Source organism: Malaclemys terrapin, chromosome 10, assembly GCF_027887155.1.
Source record: "Malaclemys terrapin pileata isolate rMalTer1 chromosome 10, rMalTer1.hap1, whole genome shotgun sequence".
Taxonomy (NCBI): domain Eukaryota; kingdom Metazoa; phylum Chordata; order Testudines; family Emydidae; genus Malaclemys; species Malaclemys terrapin.
Genome location: NC_071514.1, coordinates 4,494,378 through 4,510,353, shown reverse-complemented (window position 1 = coordinate 4,510,353; position 15,976 = coordinate 4,494,378). Strand labels below are relative to the sequence as shown.

At 39.8% G+C, this 15,976-nt stretch overlaps 1 protein-coding gene across 7 annotated transcripts in view; it reads left to right on the top strand.

Annotated features, from left to right (window-relative positions):
• MAP2K5 (mitogen-activated protein kinase kinase 5) overlaps positions 1–15,976 on the top strand; it is a 186,708-nt gene that overhangs the window by 74,614 nt on the left and 96,118 nt on the right. For all 7 annotated transcript variants that reach the window (XM_054041147.1, XM_054041146.1, XM_054041145.1 and 4 more), the window contains 2 exons: positions 3,768–3,829; positions 11,229–11,277. In XM_054041147.1, the coding sequence (XP_053897122.1) occupies positions 3,768–3,829; positions 11,229–11,277 (111 nt within the window). The remainder of the gene's footprint in view (positions 1–3,767; positions 3,830–11,228; positions 11,278–15,976) is intronic.

The window sequence follows — 15,976 nt, the reverse complement described above, 5'->3', positions numbered from 1 at the left end:
ATTTGATTCTTCCATGCAATCTGTCTTCACTGACAAAACAGCTGTTCTTTTCTTTTAATGTTTCAATAGCCAAAACAGATTTTCTTTTAAAGAAATCTATTAACCCAATGTCCTGTGTGTTTTCAGTGAAAATTGGTTCTTAATTGCAAGATAACGAATTATTTTCCAACACAGCTGTTTAGCTCTGCTGCACTCAGTTTCCTTGGGAGTGTACTCTTATTTTTTCCAGTATGAATCACTTTCAGGCCTATAGTACTCCCTACCCTGTGATCTGGTTCCAGTGTCATTCTGGAGATTTATTAGCGCTTTTACATTGAAATTTTGTGCTTTGAGATCCTTGGATAAAAGGCACTTTCAACAAGCAAAGTAATCTTATTAAAGCGATTTATAATCATTGCTATCCTCTGTCTATCAAGTCTGAGAGTCTCTCTTGCATGACAGATGCAGTCTTCCAGTGTCTGGCGCATGAAAACTCAAACATTTTCCAGCATTCTAGTCTTAGTTTTATGTTGTCATTACATTGCTGAAGCAATAATCCATGACACGCTACGAATTTCTCATGAGCAGGCATTTTCTGGCATAGCTAGGTATTTTACTAAGGTGCAGTTGAGTTGGATATGAAGAAATAGAGGTTTTACAAGTAATTTATAATATAAATAGTCATGCAAAGATGGCTCTCTCCTAGGAAGTTTACATAAAACAGATGTGTGTCAATGACCATTGTTGGCTGCCTTCTTTTCTTTCTTCCATTGAGGATCGCAAATAGTCTTTCAGAGTTTTTTATATGTTTCTACTCATTACAATAATCTGTTTTACAGTCTAGATATGATCGTTCTTTTTTCCTCTTCCCTTTGCTGTTCTGAAGTTCACTGCAACCCATTTACATAGATGCGTTGTGGCTAAGTTTTTAAACACACACACACACACACACACACTCTCTCTCTCTCTCTCTCTCTCTCTCTCTCTCTCTCAACAAAACCCAGATGTGAAGTTCATTGATGTTCTCGTACTATACAAACATTGCCCAGTGGGTTTGATTTTCAATATTTGTGTTCTCATTAATGTACTCGGGGGTTGAGAACAGGCTGCTGGAAACTTGTGTACAAATTGGTATTTACATGTGCATGTCAGGGAAGTAGGGAAATATTTGGAAATGCAACAATGTTCATCTACTTACAGTCTGAAGATCAGGGTCTATAAATGATCTGGCAAATTCAAATGCAATTAAAAAGTGACAGAAATACCTATTTGTAAATGTTTGCTGTTCTGAATTCTTGTATAAGGATAGTTAACCCTTTAAGATGTGCATCTTTCATAATGTTGCACAACACTGGTATTTACTGACCATGCAAAAGTTACTTGGAATCATATTGGAAAAGAACTCTGGTCCATCTAATGGGTGTGCACTCCCTCTGGCAATGTTCTGTAAACAATAATGTAAAGGAAGAACAAAACTCACATAATGGTACCTTGTCAAAACTTGTGTTCAGAACTTTCTTATGGATGTGTAGGGCTGCAAGTGAAGATGGAAATGTTTACCTCCTAGCCCCTGCAAGTGAATAGCCCTTAAGCGTGACACTTTTTAACCCCTAGTGACCATTTTTGACCAGCCTTCCTGTCTTGGAATAGTAGTTTATAAAGACGTGTATGTATCCAGTCTCCTCTTTAAAAAATCCCATTGAACTGTGTCTCAAAAGTGTCCTATGGCAGTGAATTCCATGGATGGCTGTGTGAATAATATTTCCTTTGTGGAATAGCTAATCAGAGATGGAGCTCTAAGGTAACCTCAACACTTGGCATCTGTATGTTTGGGGATACTTATGTATTAAGGGGATGCAGAGTAAAAACACACACGCTGTAGTATTGGTTCTCCTCTGATGGACTTGAAAGCAAAGAAAACTACATGAATCATGGTCTACAAATATTGAAGTGCAGAGGTTGAACTGCTTAACCTGGCTCATCCTGGCACCTGCCAATTGATCTTCAAGATCAATGGGAACATAAAACGAGGCTTATTTGCCTTTTCACTTTTACATCTGTAATAAACATGCTATTTTACTAAATAAAGATAGAGAAATACATTGTTGGACTGTTTTTATTATCTCTCTCTTTGGAAGTGCAGAGTACCCACAAATTCCATTGAAGTTGATGGAAGCTGCAAGTTCTCAGCACCTTTAAAGATCAGGCCATCTTTGTTTAGGTGCCTACATGTGACTTTAGAAGCCTAACTTTAGGCTCCCAGTTTTGAACATTGACCACAATTTTTGTTGACTGTGTGCTTTGCACAACAAAAATGTTTGGGTTTTCTAAGATCAGATTTCTTCCATTCCACTGTCTATAGTCAAACTGTTCACTTTTTAAGTACAAGACTTGGCTGCTGATGTGTGAGAATAGACAATTTTTTTGCAGCGGTAAATGTACACTGCTCATAGCGTGACCAAATGGCAAGTGTGAAAAATCGGGACAGAGGTCTGTAGGGGTGGTAATAGGAGCCTATATAAGAAAAAGCCCCAAATATCGGGACTGTCCCTATAAAATTGGGACATCTGGTCACCCTAACTGCTCAGTAGACTCATGAACAAGAATGACCTGAGCCTGTGAGCGGCCTTCCCTTTATGTGATGAGTGCTCGGAGCCTGATGAGTCATTTGAGATAATTACCTGTGAGATCTCAGCCAATCCACAAGCAAGGGTCTAACCAAGGCAGGTATACGGGTTCCTAATGAAAGCAGCCACCCCAATTTGCTCAATGTCGACACCCTGTTGGGGATGCTCCCTGATACCTGGTAGTTCTGACAGACTGCTCCTTCCCCTGCTCCAGCTCAAGCCACAGCTGGTCACCTGGCTGTCCTGACACTTGACCTTCTATGATGTTGAATAGACACGTGAGGCTGTGCTACCTTTCATCACGCTGTGCTACCTTTCATCACACTGTGCAAGAGCCCAACTAAATTCACTTTAAAAATTTAAGTCTAGTCTAATGCCTTGAACATAGGCACTCTACATTTAAAAACAAAACTTAACACACAAATACCAGGTTTCAGAGTGGTAGCCGTGTTAGTCTGTATCGGCAAAAAGAACGAGGAGTACTTGTGGCACCTTAGAGACTAACCAATTTATTTGACCAGAAGCTTTCATGGGGTAAAACACAAATAAAAACAATTTTAAGAAAACAATGTTATGGCTGTGTCGGTCCAAGGATATTAGAGAGACAAGGTGGGTGAGGTAATATCTTTTGTTGGACCAACTTCTGTTGGTGAGAGAGACAAGCTTTCGAGCTTGTACACTCTGTGGAATTCAAGATATTACCTCACCCACCTTATCTCCTTAAGGAAATGAGATAGAACAGTTAGTAGAGACCGGCACAAATACTGTATTTCCAACGATGGAGATGATTTTGACTTTGTAATCTGTTGTAATTCTTCTGAAGTCTTTATATTATTAAGAAGTAAATTAAGGTGCGCCAAACCTTGTTCAGTTCTCTAGAATAAAGTCTGTTTTTTGCTTTCTGTCCTGCGATATGGATGCATTCTGAAAAGATGTTAGTAATAGCTTTGCAAACGTAGGAAGAAAAGAGATGTTGAGAGCTCTGTCTCCTATGGTTGTTCAGAGAGTGAATGTTATTTAAGGTCGGTTACTTCTGACACTATTACTGTTATGTTGTTTATGGCATTTTTATTAATAACCAAAGGGCTAGAAAACCTTTAAATCTAAGGTAGTATTTGATTTTATATTAACTAATCACACTTTGTCTGTCTGTCCCTACAGGCGGTTCTTTGGATGTTTATAGAAAAATTCCAGAGCACGTACTAGGAAGAATAGCCGTAGCTGTAAGTATTTTTGTCTTTGATGGTTGTGTCATATATGTATCCAGTCTTAGATTTGATTATATCAGGTGTCCTCTCATTGGGCCACTGTCGAAGTTCCCATTCTTTCTGTGCACTTACGGCCTTGATAAGCAGCTGGAAGACCATGAAAGACTGTGAAAATGGGTCCCCGTGAAAATGGGTCCATATTGACATATTATGGTGGCTGCTCTTGTGCTTCTGCTGGACTGCTGCTGACTGACTTGTGTGTTTCAGCTCTTCTGGTCCCCTCTATGCCCAAAGGCAGGTGAATCATTTAGATCTGCTCCTCGGGGCCAAGAAGTTGTGACTAAACCTGATGGGAACAAACAAAGGATTGCTGTGTTCTGCTGCAGACACCTGTTCTCAAGGTGCAGTGGCATTGTACGTTTAACCGCTTGTACAGTAGAGTTTTTCCCCCCACTGTTGATCTATTTCCTAAAGCGGCAAGCAGGAGACTGAAGTTGCTCTCCTGGAAGAGCAAGTCCAAGCAAATCATGCCTATGGGGTATGTTTATTCCCAACCCATTTCTGTGATCCTTCAGACAAGTCATCTCTAGTAGGGGTGATTTAGCTCTAATCCCAAGGGAGTGGGGAACCGAACCCTGTCCTAGGCAGCGATATAAGCTCCCTTCAGTTTGGTGGCAGAATTTTGACAGGGGGCTCCTGAGAGCCCCCTCTAGCACATCAGTGCGTCTCAGCAGCATCTGAGGGCTTCATCATGATAGTGAGTACAAGTGCATTGTTCCCTTGATTTTGGTAATGGTGTTTGCGAAATATGGAGTGACTTTTCTATTCTATAATCTGCTTTCAAAGCCTGAACCGAGGCTAATTGAACAACATCTTAGCGAACATCATGGGGGTGAGGGATACTGCTAAACAATTGCTAAATCTAAGAAATACTTTGATAACTTAAGCAGTTTAAAGCATAACAAAGTTATTCTATCATGTGCTATTTAATTAAGTGCTGGGTTTTCACATTCATTATACATCAAGCTGATAATTTAAATCCTTTAATCCAACACAGGCAGCTATTTAGTCTCTGTTCATTGTAATTCACAGCTCTACTTTCTCTCTGTTCTCTGCCCAGAATAATGAACATCCTTTTCCGATGACATTTTGTCTAAGTAGCTTCACATCTGCTCATTGTTCAGCCTGACCTCTTACCAAATCTGTTGCTGGCAAACACTCCCTGCTACTCACCTCAGATGGTTGACACCTGATGCGTGTTGATCCTACATCTGCTTGCACGGTGGTCACTGCATGGACTGTAGTGGGATAGGAGGTGGACAAATGAGCAGGCAGATTCAAAGAAGCAGCTTGATCACATTTCCTCACTCGTAAGCCACAACAGGCACATCCAGCAGTGAGGATGGAGTTTGGAAGCTATCTCTGCCCCCTTGCTAGTTCTCTGCACTTGCTTGAGAACAGTCAGAGAGAGAGAAACAAAGGCCTTTGCATGCCGAGTGTAACAGGGCGGACTCACCCCTGCGGCGCCTCCTGCTGGTCGTCCATGGGAATTAGCTCTCCAGCTGTTGGAGCGCCCTCTGCAGGCCGGTGTCCCGCTACTGCTTGGCCCCCGTGTCCCTCCCGGACCCGGTGCCCTGTTATCTGGGGCGCTGCCCCCTGGTAGTAACCCCTCAGTCTTAGTGTCTCCCCTCCCCGGGGAACCCCCACCCACTATCCCCACCTCACCTCAGTATAAGGCTACTGCCAGTCCTCATCTAGCCCCCGTGCCCTGGGGCAGACTGTAGTATCGGCCTACTCATCACTGGCAAGGGGGGTTTGGACCTGCTGCCTTTGCCTACCCCTGGGCTGCCCTCTGCAACCCCCAGTTACCTGTTGGCCTTATGCTAGGCCACAGCCTGGGGCTTTCCAGGCTGGAGCTCTCCAGCTCCTCAGCCTGTCCCCAGCCCTGCTCCACTCACGTACCCTGTCTCTAGCTCCCTACAGCCAGGCCCGTCTCCCTCTGAACACTGAGAGAGACTGTCTGCTTGAGCTCCTGGCTCAAGCCTTTATAGGGCCAGCTGGGCCCTGATTGGGGCATGGCCCCACCTGAGCCTGCTTCCTGCCAATCAGCCCAGGCCTCTTGCCCTTCCACAGCCCTCCTCCAGGGCTGTTTTAAACCCCTCAGGGCAGGAGCGGGTAACCACCCCGCTACACCGAGTAACTTCTCTGCAGCAGCAATGTATCCTGCAAGTGCCCCTGGTGCTTGTTGTGTATTATTTGAATTACAGTAGTACCTAGAGTCCCAGGCATGGGTCAGGGCCCCATTGTACAGTCACTGAATAAGCGCACGCGCACACACACAGGCACACTATCCTTGTTGTTGTCCAAAGGTCCCAGGGATTGCTAGCCTGGTATTTACATCCCTGTCCATGTAATGAGAGGGAAATGGAAAAGCAAAGGCTAGAGATTGGGACGGGACAATACACAAATGTCCCAAGATTATATATTTTACTTAGACAAAATCTAAGACTCCTGTACTGAGAGAAGCATGAGCTTTTTTTGAATCAATAAATCTTCTTTCCATCTTCCATGCACTATATGCACAGGGCTGATTATCCTTTATAGTCCTGAGAGCTGTACAACTTCAGTAGGCTGTAGAGTCTGCAAAAAATGTGCATGATGTGCACTTCAGTTAATTAAAAGCTTTTTCAAAATTAGTAAATGATTCCTCCTAAGTAAAACCTTTCCAGGAGCACCCAATACAGTAAGTAGATCTTTACTGTGTCAATCAAGACTAAGGCCTGGTTTACCCTAGAAAATTAGGTTGGTTTAACTACATCGGTCAGGGGTATGAAAAATCCACACCCATGAGTGGTGTAGTTAAGCTGACTTAAGTCTCCAGGTAGACAGAGCTGGGTCAATGGAACGATTCTTCCATTGATGTAGCTACTGCCTCTTATGGAGGTGGATTACCTCTGCCGATGGGAAAATCCCTCCCGTCTGCATAGTGTGTCTACGCTGAAGCACTGCAGTTGCGTGGCTGTATTGCTGTAGCATTTTAAGCATAGACAAGCCCTGAGTCTTGGGTTTTGCTATACCAGTCCTGCCATGATGGGACATAGACTCTAAGGTCAGAAGGGACCATTATGATCATGCATTTATTCTTTTAAAAAAATATTGAGTGAATTTAGTGTCCAGGAAAGGTGCCAGACAGACAGCCCTGGAAACTAATGCCTTATATACACCATACACCTGGAAATAACTCCAATTAGTCTAGGACACAATAACCTGTCTGCAAGAATATGTTACCCCTGTGCTCTGCTCGCTCCGTTGAACAGTGAATCACGTTCAAGTGCATGTCTTAATCTACTGAGCTACTTATGGGATTGTCTCTTGGCAACCAGGACCTTCCATGGCACCTGTGCTCCAAGGGTCAAAGGTGCTATCCACAGCCAGAGTAAGAAAGGAAGGGATAGGACTTTATTTTCTTGTAAGGGTCACAGATATCACAGTGATGTACTTGGTAGAAATACTTAGTAGGTATCCATAAAAGAGGTGCATTAGGGTAGCAACTGTGTAGTCTTACATATCCTGTCTCCTTCCAATGTGACTAATCCCTGACTTGGCATGATCATCTCTACTGTTGAGAGAATAGTCTGCTGAGACTGCCAGGTATTACCAGTTGAGGCCAGTTGCAGTGGTACCTTTTCTGGTGTGGACACTTGTTCACCGGGAAGTAGACTGGGCACCAAACCCTTGCACTTATATACAGATTAAGTAAAGATATTATTGGCACTGTTCTGTATAGCATCTACAGTTGTTTTTCTTTGTTACTCCTGCCCAACCATCCAAACATCATGTTACACTGTTCAGGGAGAAGTGAGACGCATGAGGCTTCTTTGATTCAAGTTGATCCTGCAAGAGTCCATTATCAAGTCCATTCTTTCCTAGAGAAGTTCTGCCTTGTCAAATACGGGGCTTTTTTTTTTTCAGTATTAGTTATTTACCATGGATGTAATAAGATGCAATAAGGATGAGAGAGTGGTAGAGAAGGGGCAGGGTAGTGGGAGGAATCTGAATAAAGACTCAACGAAAGAGAGCTGTCTCATAGAGAAGACAGATGGTGTTTAGTCGAAGGAAAGCAGTGAGAGAGAATGGAGGAAGCTGCCAGCAGTGAGCCTCGGGAGAAGTGAGCTGTCTCTGATTCCATCACAAAATTCTGGATCATTCTGCCGAACGCAGCCTTGATGAGAAGGGGATCCTTTTTCTGTTTACTGTATTATTCAGTGAATGGCTAGTGGTTTTTCCATGGGAAAAGGAAAATTTGAGAACCCTGAAAGAGGCAGGCTGTACTCCATCTTGCTAAACAATTTTCTACTACAGTGTGTATGCTTTCAGGCATCTCTATGGCTGATACTATTCTACCTTTGCTTGCCACTTCACACATTTATTTCCACTTCCATTTCTGAATTAGTGACATTGTGCACTGTATTTTTAGTGCTAATGTTGATTGAAGTTCTCCCTGAAAGGCTGTGCACTTGAACTGTCAAGAGAGTGAGTGATTGACAGCAGGTAGAAGTACTTTTTGTGTCAAGGCTTTGTCAAGTCATTGTTGCAAAACCTACTTTACTGAATGCCAATAATACCTCCTAGATGTTCAATCAAAAGATACTCTATGCTGGCATCTTTTTAGAATAATGCTTAATACCAAAATGTCCATCCTTAATAGGAAAATGGCATCTCTTTAATGTGTGTTTTAGTGTTTCAGTGAATGACAATAATTTATGCTCATTTTCTTTATTCTGTAGCTTTAAAATATAGCTTACATTAAAAAAAACCCTTGAATTTTCATGTACTCTTCTGCACAGATAATCTGAATGCGATAGTTTGTTTAATAGCAAGCATTTTATAACCACTTATGTGGCATGTGTGCCTTAATAAAGAGATGTATAATAACTCTCAACTGTTGATTTTTTTCCCTAGCAAATGTTTGCTTTCTTCCTGTACATGATAAATGTTCAAAATTCATTACAGAACTTGTTTAAAATATTTTTAAAGATTTTAAATTGTCTGAATACGTTTAATGAAGAGAATAACTTACTGTATCCAAAACTATATTTGTTGGGGAAGTGGGAGAATGACTGAAATACCATTCCTTATTTTTTTAGTATTGCTATAATTCTGGCAATTTTTGAAACAATGTTTAAATAGAATTCTACTGTTTTGCTTTTTGAAAGGCTAAAGTGAACAAGGCCACACTGAGGGGGATATATGGACTATGATTAAGGCTCTTTGTGATGGGTAATTACCATCTGAGGCCACGAGGCACTTGGAACTAGGGATGCAAGTTTAGCACTCTGAAGGTGCCATCTAGAGCAATTTAGTAGGGATCCAAAATCATTATTCAGTATACAAAAGAGGCTCAGTTTCCACTTGCATTATTTTGCTTACTGAATGAATGAGATTTCAGAACAATCTTCTAATCCAATAGGAAGACTGAAAATTAATATAATCTTATGCCTTTACATACCATGTAACAATTTTGACTTTTGTAAAGTTTCTGAGTCATTCACACTTTAACAGAAACAATTTAATTTTATTTCAACCTCCTTAATGGCTATGAAGAATTTTCATTGTTCTGCATGAAGAACTCTGGTCATTTTCCAATCCATCTAAAATGGCCTGTTGTTCAGGAAAGTACTGGACAAAAAGACTTATCTCAGTCAGGAAAATGAGTGGAAAGTCAATATAGACAGCAAATTTTGTAGGAAAAATTTTGCAATAAAAATAATTGGCTGACAAAGCAGAAATGTTCTGGAGACGAAAAGTGTGCAAAAATAGAATCAGGTTTATTAGATGATCTTATAGATCTCAGGCTGCTGGAAAAAGCAGATCAGGAAAAAACCTTGGTGGTGGCAGAAGGCAAGAAGTTACATTATTTGGGGGGGTTTAATTACTTTGTTATTTATTGGGATAGTTTTACAAAATCTAGGGAGAAGAGCCTATTTCTAAGTAACCTGTAGTATAGGATTGTGTTCCTGTGCAGTTGATGGAACAGCCTGTATATTCTGAATGTAATCCTAGGAGAGAAATAAAGAGGATGGAAAATAAATGGTAATGCTTAGTGCATCTCAGATCTAATGGTTATCTTGCTGCTACATTTGAAATAAACATAGGTAAATATTCCATGTATGGAAGCATCCTGAGGTGTCAGTTTGAGGAATGTAGACTTAATGTATGCACAGTGCCCTATGGAATGTTGATTGAAACTCATGTCAGATCTCAGAAAATGTGTCAGGAGACGTGAATTGAAAAACTGGGTGGGTGGGAGTTGCTTCAAGTCAACCAAAAGGTTTTGAGTTGACTCGGGATTTGGGTTTTTTTTTTTTTTTTTTTAAGGGTTTTTTTTTGAGTTTTCTGATTTGACAAAAATATTGAAAAAATGTGTTTGGGTTCAAATCAAACTCAGCTCTACTCACCACCTTGCAAGACTGAAGCCCTTGCACAGGGTCTTCCACAACAGGTTTTCATCTCGAGAGGATTTGATTCTAATTTCTAAAACTGATATGAAGTTTATATTATAGACCCTCAACACTGTAGAATGTTAATGGCATGTGCCAACAACTTTAATTTAAAAAGAGAGACAAAGCAAGGCTACTTACTCTACCACCATTTTTATGCCATTTACATATAAGTTTTTGCTCAGTAAACTTTAACCAATGCCATGCTATAGGAGTGGGGACAAATGAACAGAAAATAAGCCTATTTGTTGATGATGTATTGTTAATAGTTTGAACCACCGATATCTCTCCTTAAAATAACTGGAGCAACTTTGGAAATGCATAGGCCTGAAAATAGCATTTTTACAGTAAAAAATGCTGGATATTACTTTAACAGAAAGAGAGAGATAATTGGCCTAACAGGAATACTATTTCAAGTGGGTTAAATCCACAGTCAGGGCATGCATTCAGTCCTCTGCTTAGAATAGTTGTATGAAGAAAATTTCCATCCTATTACTTTAAAACAAACAAACAGAACTTGATTTAAAGGATTGGGGGGAAATCTACATTTGCTATTTGGGCCAAATTTGGCCCCTAAATATATTCTCTGAAGACTAAGCTGTCTATTTTAGACATTACTCATACTTATTTCAGCTAAAACTGTAATGAACTCCTTCATGTGAAATTAATAACACTCAGGAATTAATGAAAGTATTCTTAATAAACCAAGAGATAAAGTTGGACTTGATCTTCGGGGTGACTACTGGACAATGCAGCTAAGAAAACCAGCAAAACATGGGGTAAACTGGAATAGACCTATTTTTCAATCTTGCTTCTTGCAATTGCAACCCAAATCCCTAAGAATAAAATCCAACTGAAATGCGTATAGTTCCCGATTAGAAATTTTTATTATGTATTGTTTCTCTTGTATGCAGGTTGTTAAAGGCCTTACCTATTTATGGAGTTTAAAGATTTTACACAGAGGTGAGTGACAGATTTGTTCTTTTGTTTTCTAAGTGACTATCACACTTTCTGGTTCAGCGCAGCTTTTTACAAAGACAGTGGGCCATACTAAGCCCTGTGATGCTGCTGACATCAGTGGAGTTATGCCAGGGATTAATTTTACTTGATAGCCTTTCACATTCTCTGGTTATGGATTTTTATTGCCTGCCTCTTTTCTCTGTTTCTCCCCCATCCAAACAAAAAACTAGACAGACAGAACCAGATTTTCCAAAGTATTTAGGTGCCTAAAGATGCAGATAGATGCCTAGTGGGATTTTCAGAAGTGCCTAAGCAAGTTAGGTGCCTAACTCTCATTGAATTCAATAGAATTTGGATGCCTAACCTAAATAGGCACCTTTAATACTCCGACTAGGTACTCATCTGCATCTTTAGGCACATAAATATTTGGCTCATTACCCCTACACTACTATTTTGAAAGACAAAGAAGTGAAACTTTTTAAATCTACGTAAGCAAAGTTGAAACCATTCTCAGTATAAAGTCCTATCCTCATTCCTCAAGTTAATTTTTTGACTTCTCTTAAATTTTCACCTATTTGTGACCTCTAGATTTTCTTAGTAATATAATGATTATGGCTAAATTGATCCATATGTACCAGCTCTTTCAAAAACAGAGCATCACTTGCCAAACTATGGCAGATGCTGAGGATATACTGGTTCGAGAACAAGGAAAGGGTTAAGTAAGTATTTTGGCAAACAAGAAGAAAACTCTTTGCATTTATAATAGTACCAAAGTGTCTGAAAGTAACAGCTACAGATCTTAATGTTGCTAACAATACTGCTTAATTTAACCCATCTGCTCACTCAGTCCTGGTGCACAGTTGGAGGGTACAGTAGCAGACATTATTTGTGATTAAAAGGAGGATAAGAGAAAGTATCAACTCGAGGAGAAATGAGTAGTCTAAATTCAGAGTTTCTGCTTTAAACAGGAACTTTGAATTCACATTGTAAACTCTGTTGATATGTTTGTATGTGCCTAGCAAATGGAACCCTGGCTTTGAGTGCAATAGAAATAATAATAAAATTCCAGCCCGGTTCTTAGAATTTATGAATTTTCAGATCTTATTATTGTTAATCAGATTTGCAATCCTAACTTCTCAGTTAATGTTTTTTCTGTGCTATACCTGCAAAAGGGTGCTGCTTTATCAGTGACATTTGTGTGTGAGAAGATGTTAATAGCGTCCTGTTGGGAGAACAGAGGAATCTGTATTTTAGTAGCTACAGGTGGAAAAGTACCTTTGAATACTACGAGAGAGGTCGGGATTTTCAAAGGAGCCGAAGTGTGTTGGGCATTTGTAAGAGCTACCATTCACATTGGCCATTTTATAATTTTCTTGTCCTCTTCCTGGAGGAAATGAGGCTTTCATTGTGATGTTTACATTTGATAAAATTTACTAAGGATGGTTTAGCTCTGGATAGTTATTTACAAATGTTACCCTTCATTCTGAGTTTCCTCAAAAGCATGGAATTAACAGTTCATCTTCCTTTAAGAGCAAAGGGTGAATGGAACAGATGCAAAAGCTGCTATATACAAGTGAAAAACTCTATCATGTTCCCAATGTACAAAACAATGCCAGTTCACTTACATTAGAACTGTTCCCATAATGGCCAATTCATGAAGTTAGTGTGAGAAGCCATTGCTTAGCCTCTTCACTGGTGAAATAGAGCAAAATATTATTTTAAACACTCATTTTAAAATGAGTTGTCTGCCTAATGAATTGCGGGTGGTCTTTCAGATAACCAATAATATTGATAGTCAAGCGCAGACATTGTAAATGTAATATTTTATGCCTTTCTTCTGCTTTGAGTTTAGAAGCTGAATCAGATTTTTTTTCCTGCCCAGTTAACTGTGACTTCTCCAATATCATCTTCCATAACTTTCATTGGCGTACTGAATTAAAAGGCGTACTGAATATTGGTTACGCCTTGATAGGTTACTTGGGATGGAAAGTGCCTTGGTGCTTTCTGGAATGCATGAGGCTACATCTGGTCCAAAGAGAGAAACACAAACTCATCCTTCTTCTCACTTCAGATTTTGCTGGGCTTGATCTGTTCCTAGTTTGCTCAAACTGAAAATATATATACATAAGCTATAAAACATCAGATGGGATGCTAAGTAACATGACAGGGTCCAGCGGTGTTCCCTCAAGGGACTTTGGTTGTAAATAAACACGTACGGGCATATGGGCGTACATGCCATCCTATGTCTGTGTAGATGGATACAGAGCAATGAAGTGCAAATCAGAATACATATTTATTTCTCACTAGTCATGAGTAGCTATATATAGGATTTAATGCATTACGCAAATGGAAGAAAATTTAACCTTGACTTCTTTGCTATCATGTGTAAAATGTATCGCATAGAAGGCTCTTATGGACTAAGGAGTCAAAAAATTCCCCAGTGGTGATAATCAAGGTGGAGAAGTGGTCCTCATGAAAAAAGATGTATAATACAGTGCAGCAAACATGGCAGTTTCTGACTAGAGGATGGATAAAAGCAAAGGAAACAAATAATGAGCAAGTCTTTTATTCCAGATCAGACATTTCAGCAAATATTTCAGCTTAACTTCAAAACATACCTTGTGGTTAATGAGGTGGTAGTTGTGCATATTAATAAACCTAAAGCTGTAGTCATAGTCATCATTACCCACATCAAACATAAACAAAAGATTAACACCTATACCACTTCTTTGGAAGATGTGAGAATGGCCCAATGCTAACTGCTCTCTCTTCCCCTCAGGATAAAGAATAGAAATGGAAGGGTAATGAGAAATGAACTTAGATTTAACACAGAATTAGCAATCAAACTGGTTTAATTTTGCACAAAGTCAAAGTTTGCAGAAAGAGGAAGCCAAGTCCATTAAGTTCAAGAATAAAGTACATGCTCATTAAGGAGAAGTGCACACAATAAAATATTACATGAGTATATTTTGTGTATATATATTTCATGCATGTGTTTTTATCTGTACAAACAACATACATGTCTGATTGCTATATCCCTTCTACTGTTGTATTATGATGTTATCTAGAAGGTGAGCAAGACCTTCCAATTTGAGCACTCATTCCAAATCCTTAATCTGGATACATTAGATAAAATTTTCAGCGGTGCCTAGGTGACTTAGCCACTTTTGAAAATGGGACTTAAGTCCATTTGAAAATCTTACTCAGAATGCTGTAGTGGTAAAAAGAGGAGACCAAGAATTGGGATTCCTGGTTTTGGTTTCTGATTCTCGTACTGACTAAGAGTGAGTGTGGACAAGTTTCTTAACTTGCTTGTGCCTCAGTTTACCAGTAGATACAGTGGGCATAATATGTATTTTACCGGGATAAAGTTTAATTAATTTGTCATTTAAAAGCCTTGAGCTCATTGGGTGAAAGGCTCTGTATAAATGCTAAGGCTGTCGGTGATGATACACAAAGCTGCTTTATACCTGTTGCCACAGGAGTAAAGCACAAAATCCATCCTGGGTGTGAAATTTATAGAAGTGATGGAGACTTTCACTGCATTCTTCTTGTTCTTTTGTGGAATGGTACAATGGCTGCAGCAGATAACCGAGACTTCTTTATGCATCTGTTGTCCGATGACATCTGCGTTCCAACAAGCACTATTTCCTAATTGCTCTCCTCCCTCCCTTCCCCCCGCTCCGTGGCCTCTGCTGGTTTTGCGCCTTTGCAGAAGATCCTTTAGGATACATCAAGTTTGCTAAGCCCAGTGGCCTTTTGTCACCCATGTTTAGCTCCACCTACCAGAGGTGACATTTTATCAGGAACTTCATTGCTCTGTGCACACAATTGTTCAGATCTACAAGTGAGCCTATTTTTGCAGTTTCCAGAGGGGTAGTGTTGTAGAACTTTCATAAGTTGAATTCTGCCGGTTACATCTAATGGTGCAACGTTTTAGCAAATAGCACACGTGTAAATGAATTGGGCAGTAAAATCTAACTTTACAAGTTTAGATCTGAACTCAATCTTCCACTTTCTGGGTATATGAGCCTAGAGTGACTGCGTGTGCGTGTGTACCAAGTCTCCAGGGGCAAGGTGTATCTTGATTCCAGAGCTCACCCTTTCCAGGTGATATGTACAGTTATTTGTAACAAGTATTAAAATAAATATGTGTTCAGTTACTTACCTACATTTGTAAACTGAATAAAACCAAACCCTAAATGCTGGTCGCCAGTGCCAGTCACTAGTGCAATAGCACTAATAATATTCATAATGACAGATTACATCGTCCAGCAGTTACATGAATTTTGGCTCGACATTGCCAAAGAAATGAGCAAGACTTGTAGAATAGAGGCTACTACCTAGTTTAGGATCACGTGTGCATTGGATCATGTGCGGTTTTTTTGTTTGTTTTTTGCTAGCTTAGATAAATTAAATGGCTCTGTCACCGTGTACACCGATGTCTAACAGATATATCAAGTATAAATATGCACTCTCACATGCCACTCAAGTTTAGGAAAAACAGTTGCCTCGGAAGGAAGTAGTCTGATAAGGTCAGTACAGAGAGAATATTTTTGTTGTTTCATCTGCTTCATTGTTGTTATCAGTAATGTACTCAGAGCTGTCCATAGCTAAAATGGTGTTTTTGCACTGCTCGTCTTCCTTGAACTTTAGAGTATTGTATTTGTCAAAGGCAATAAAAGTCGATACTATTTTTTAC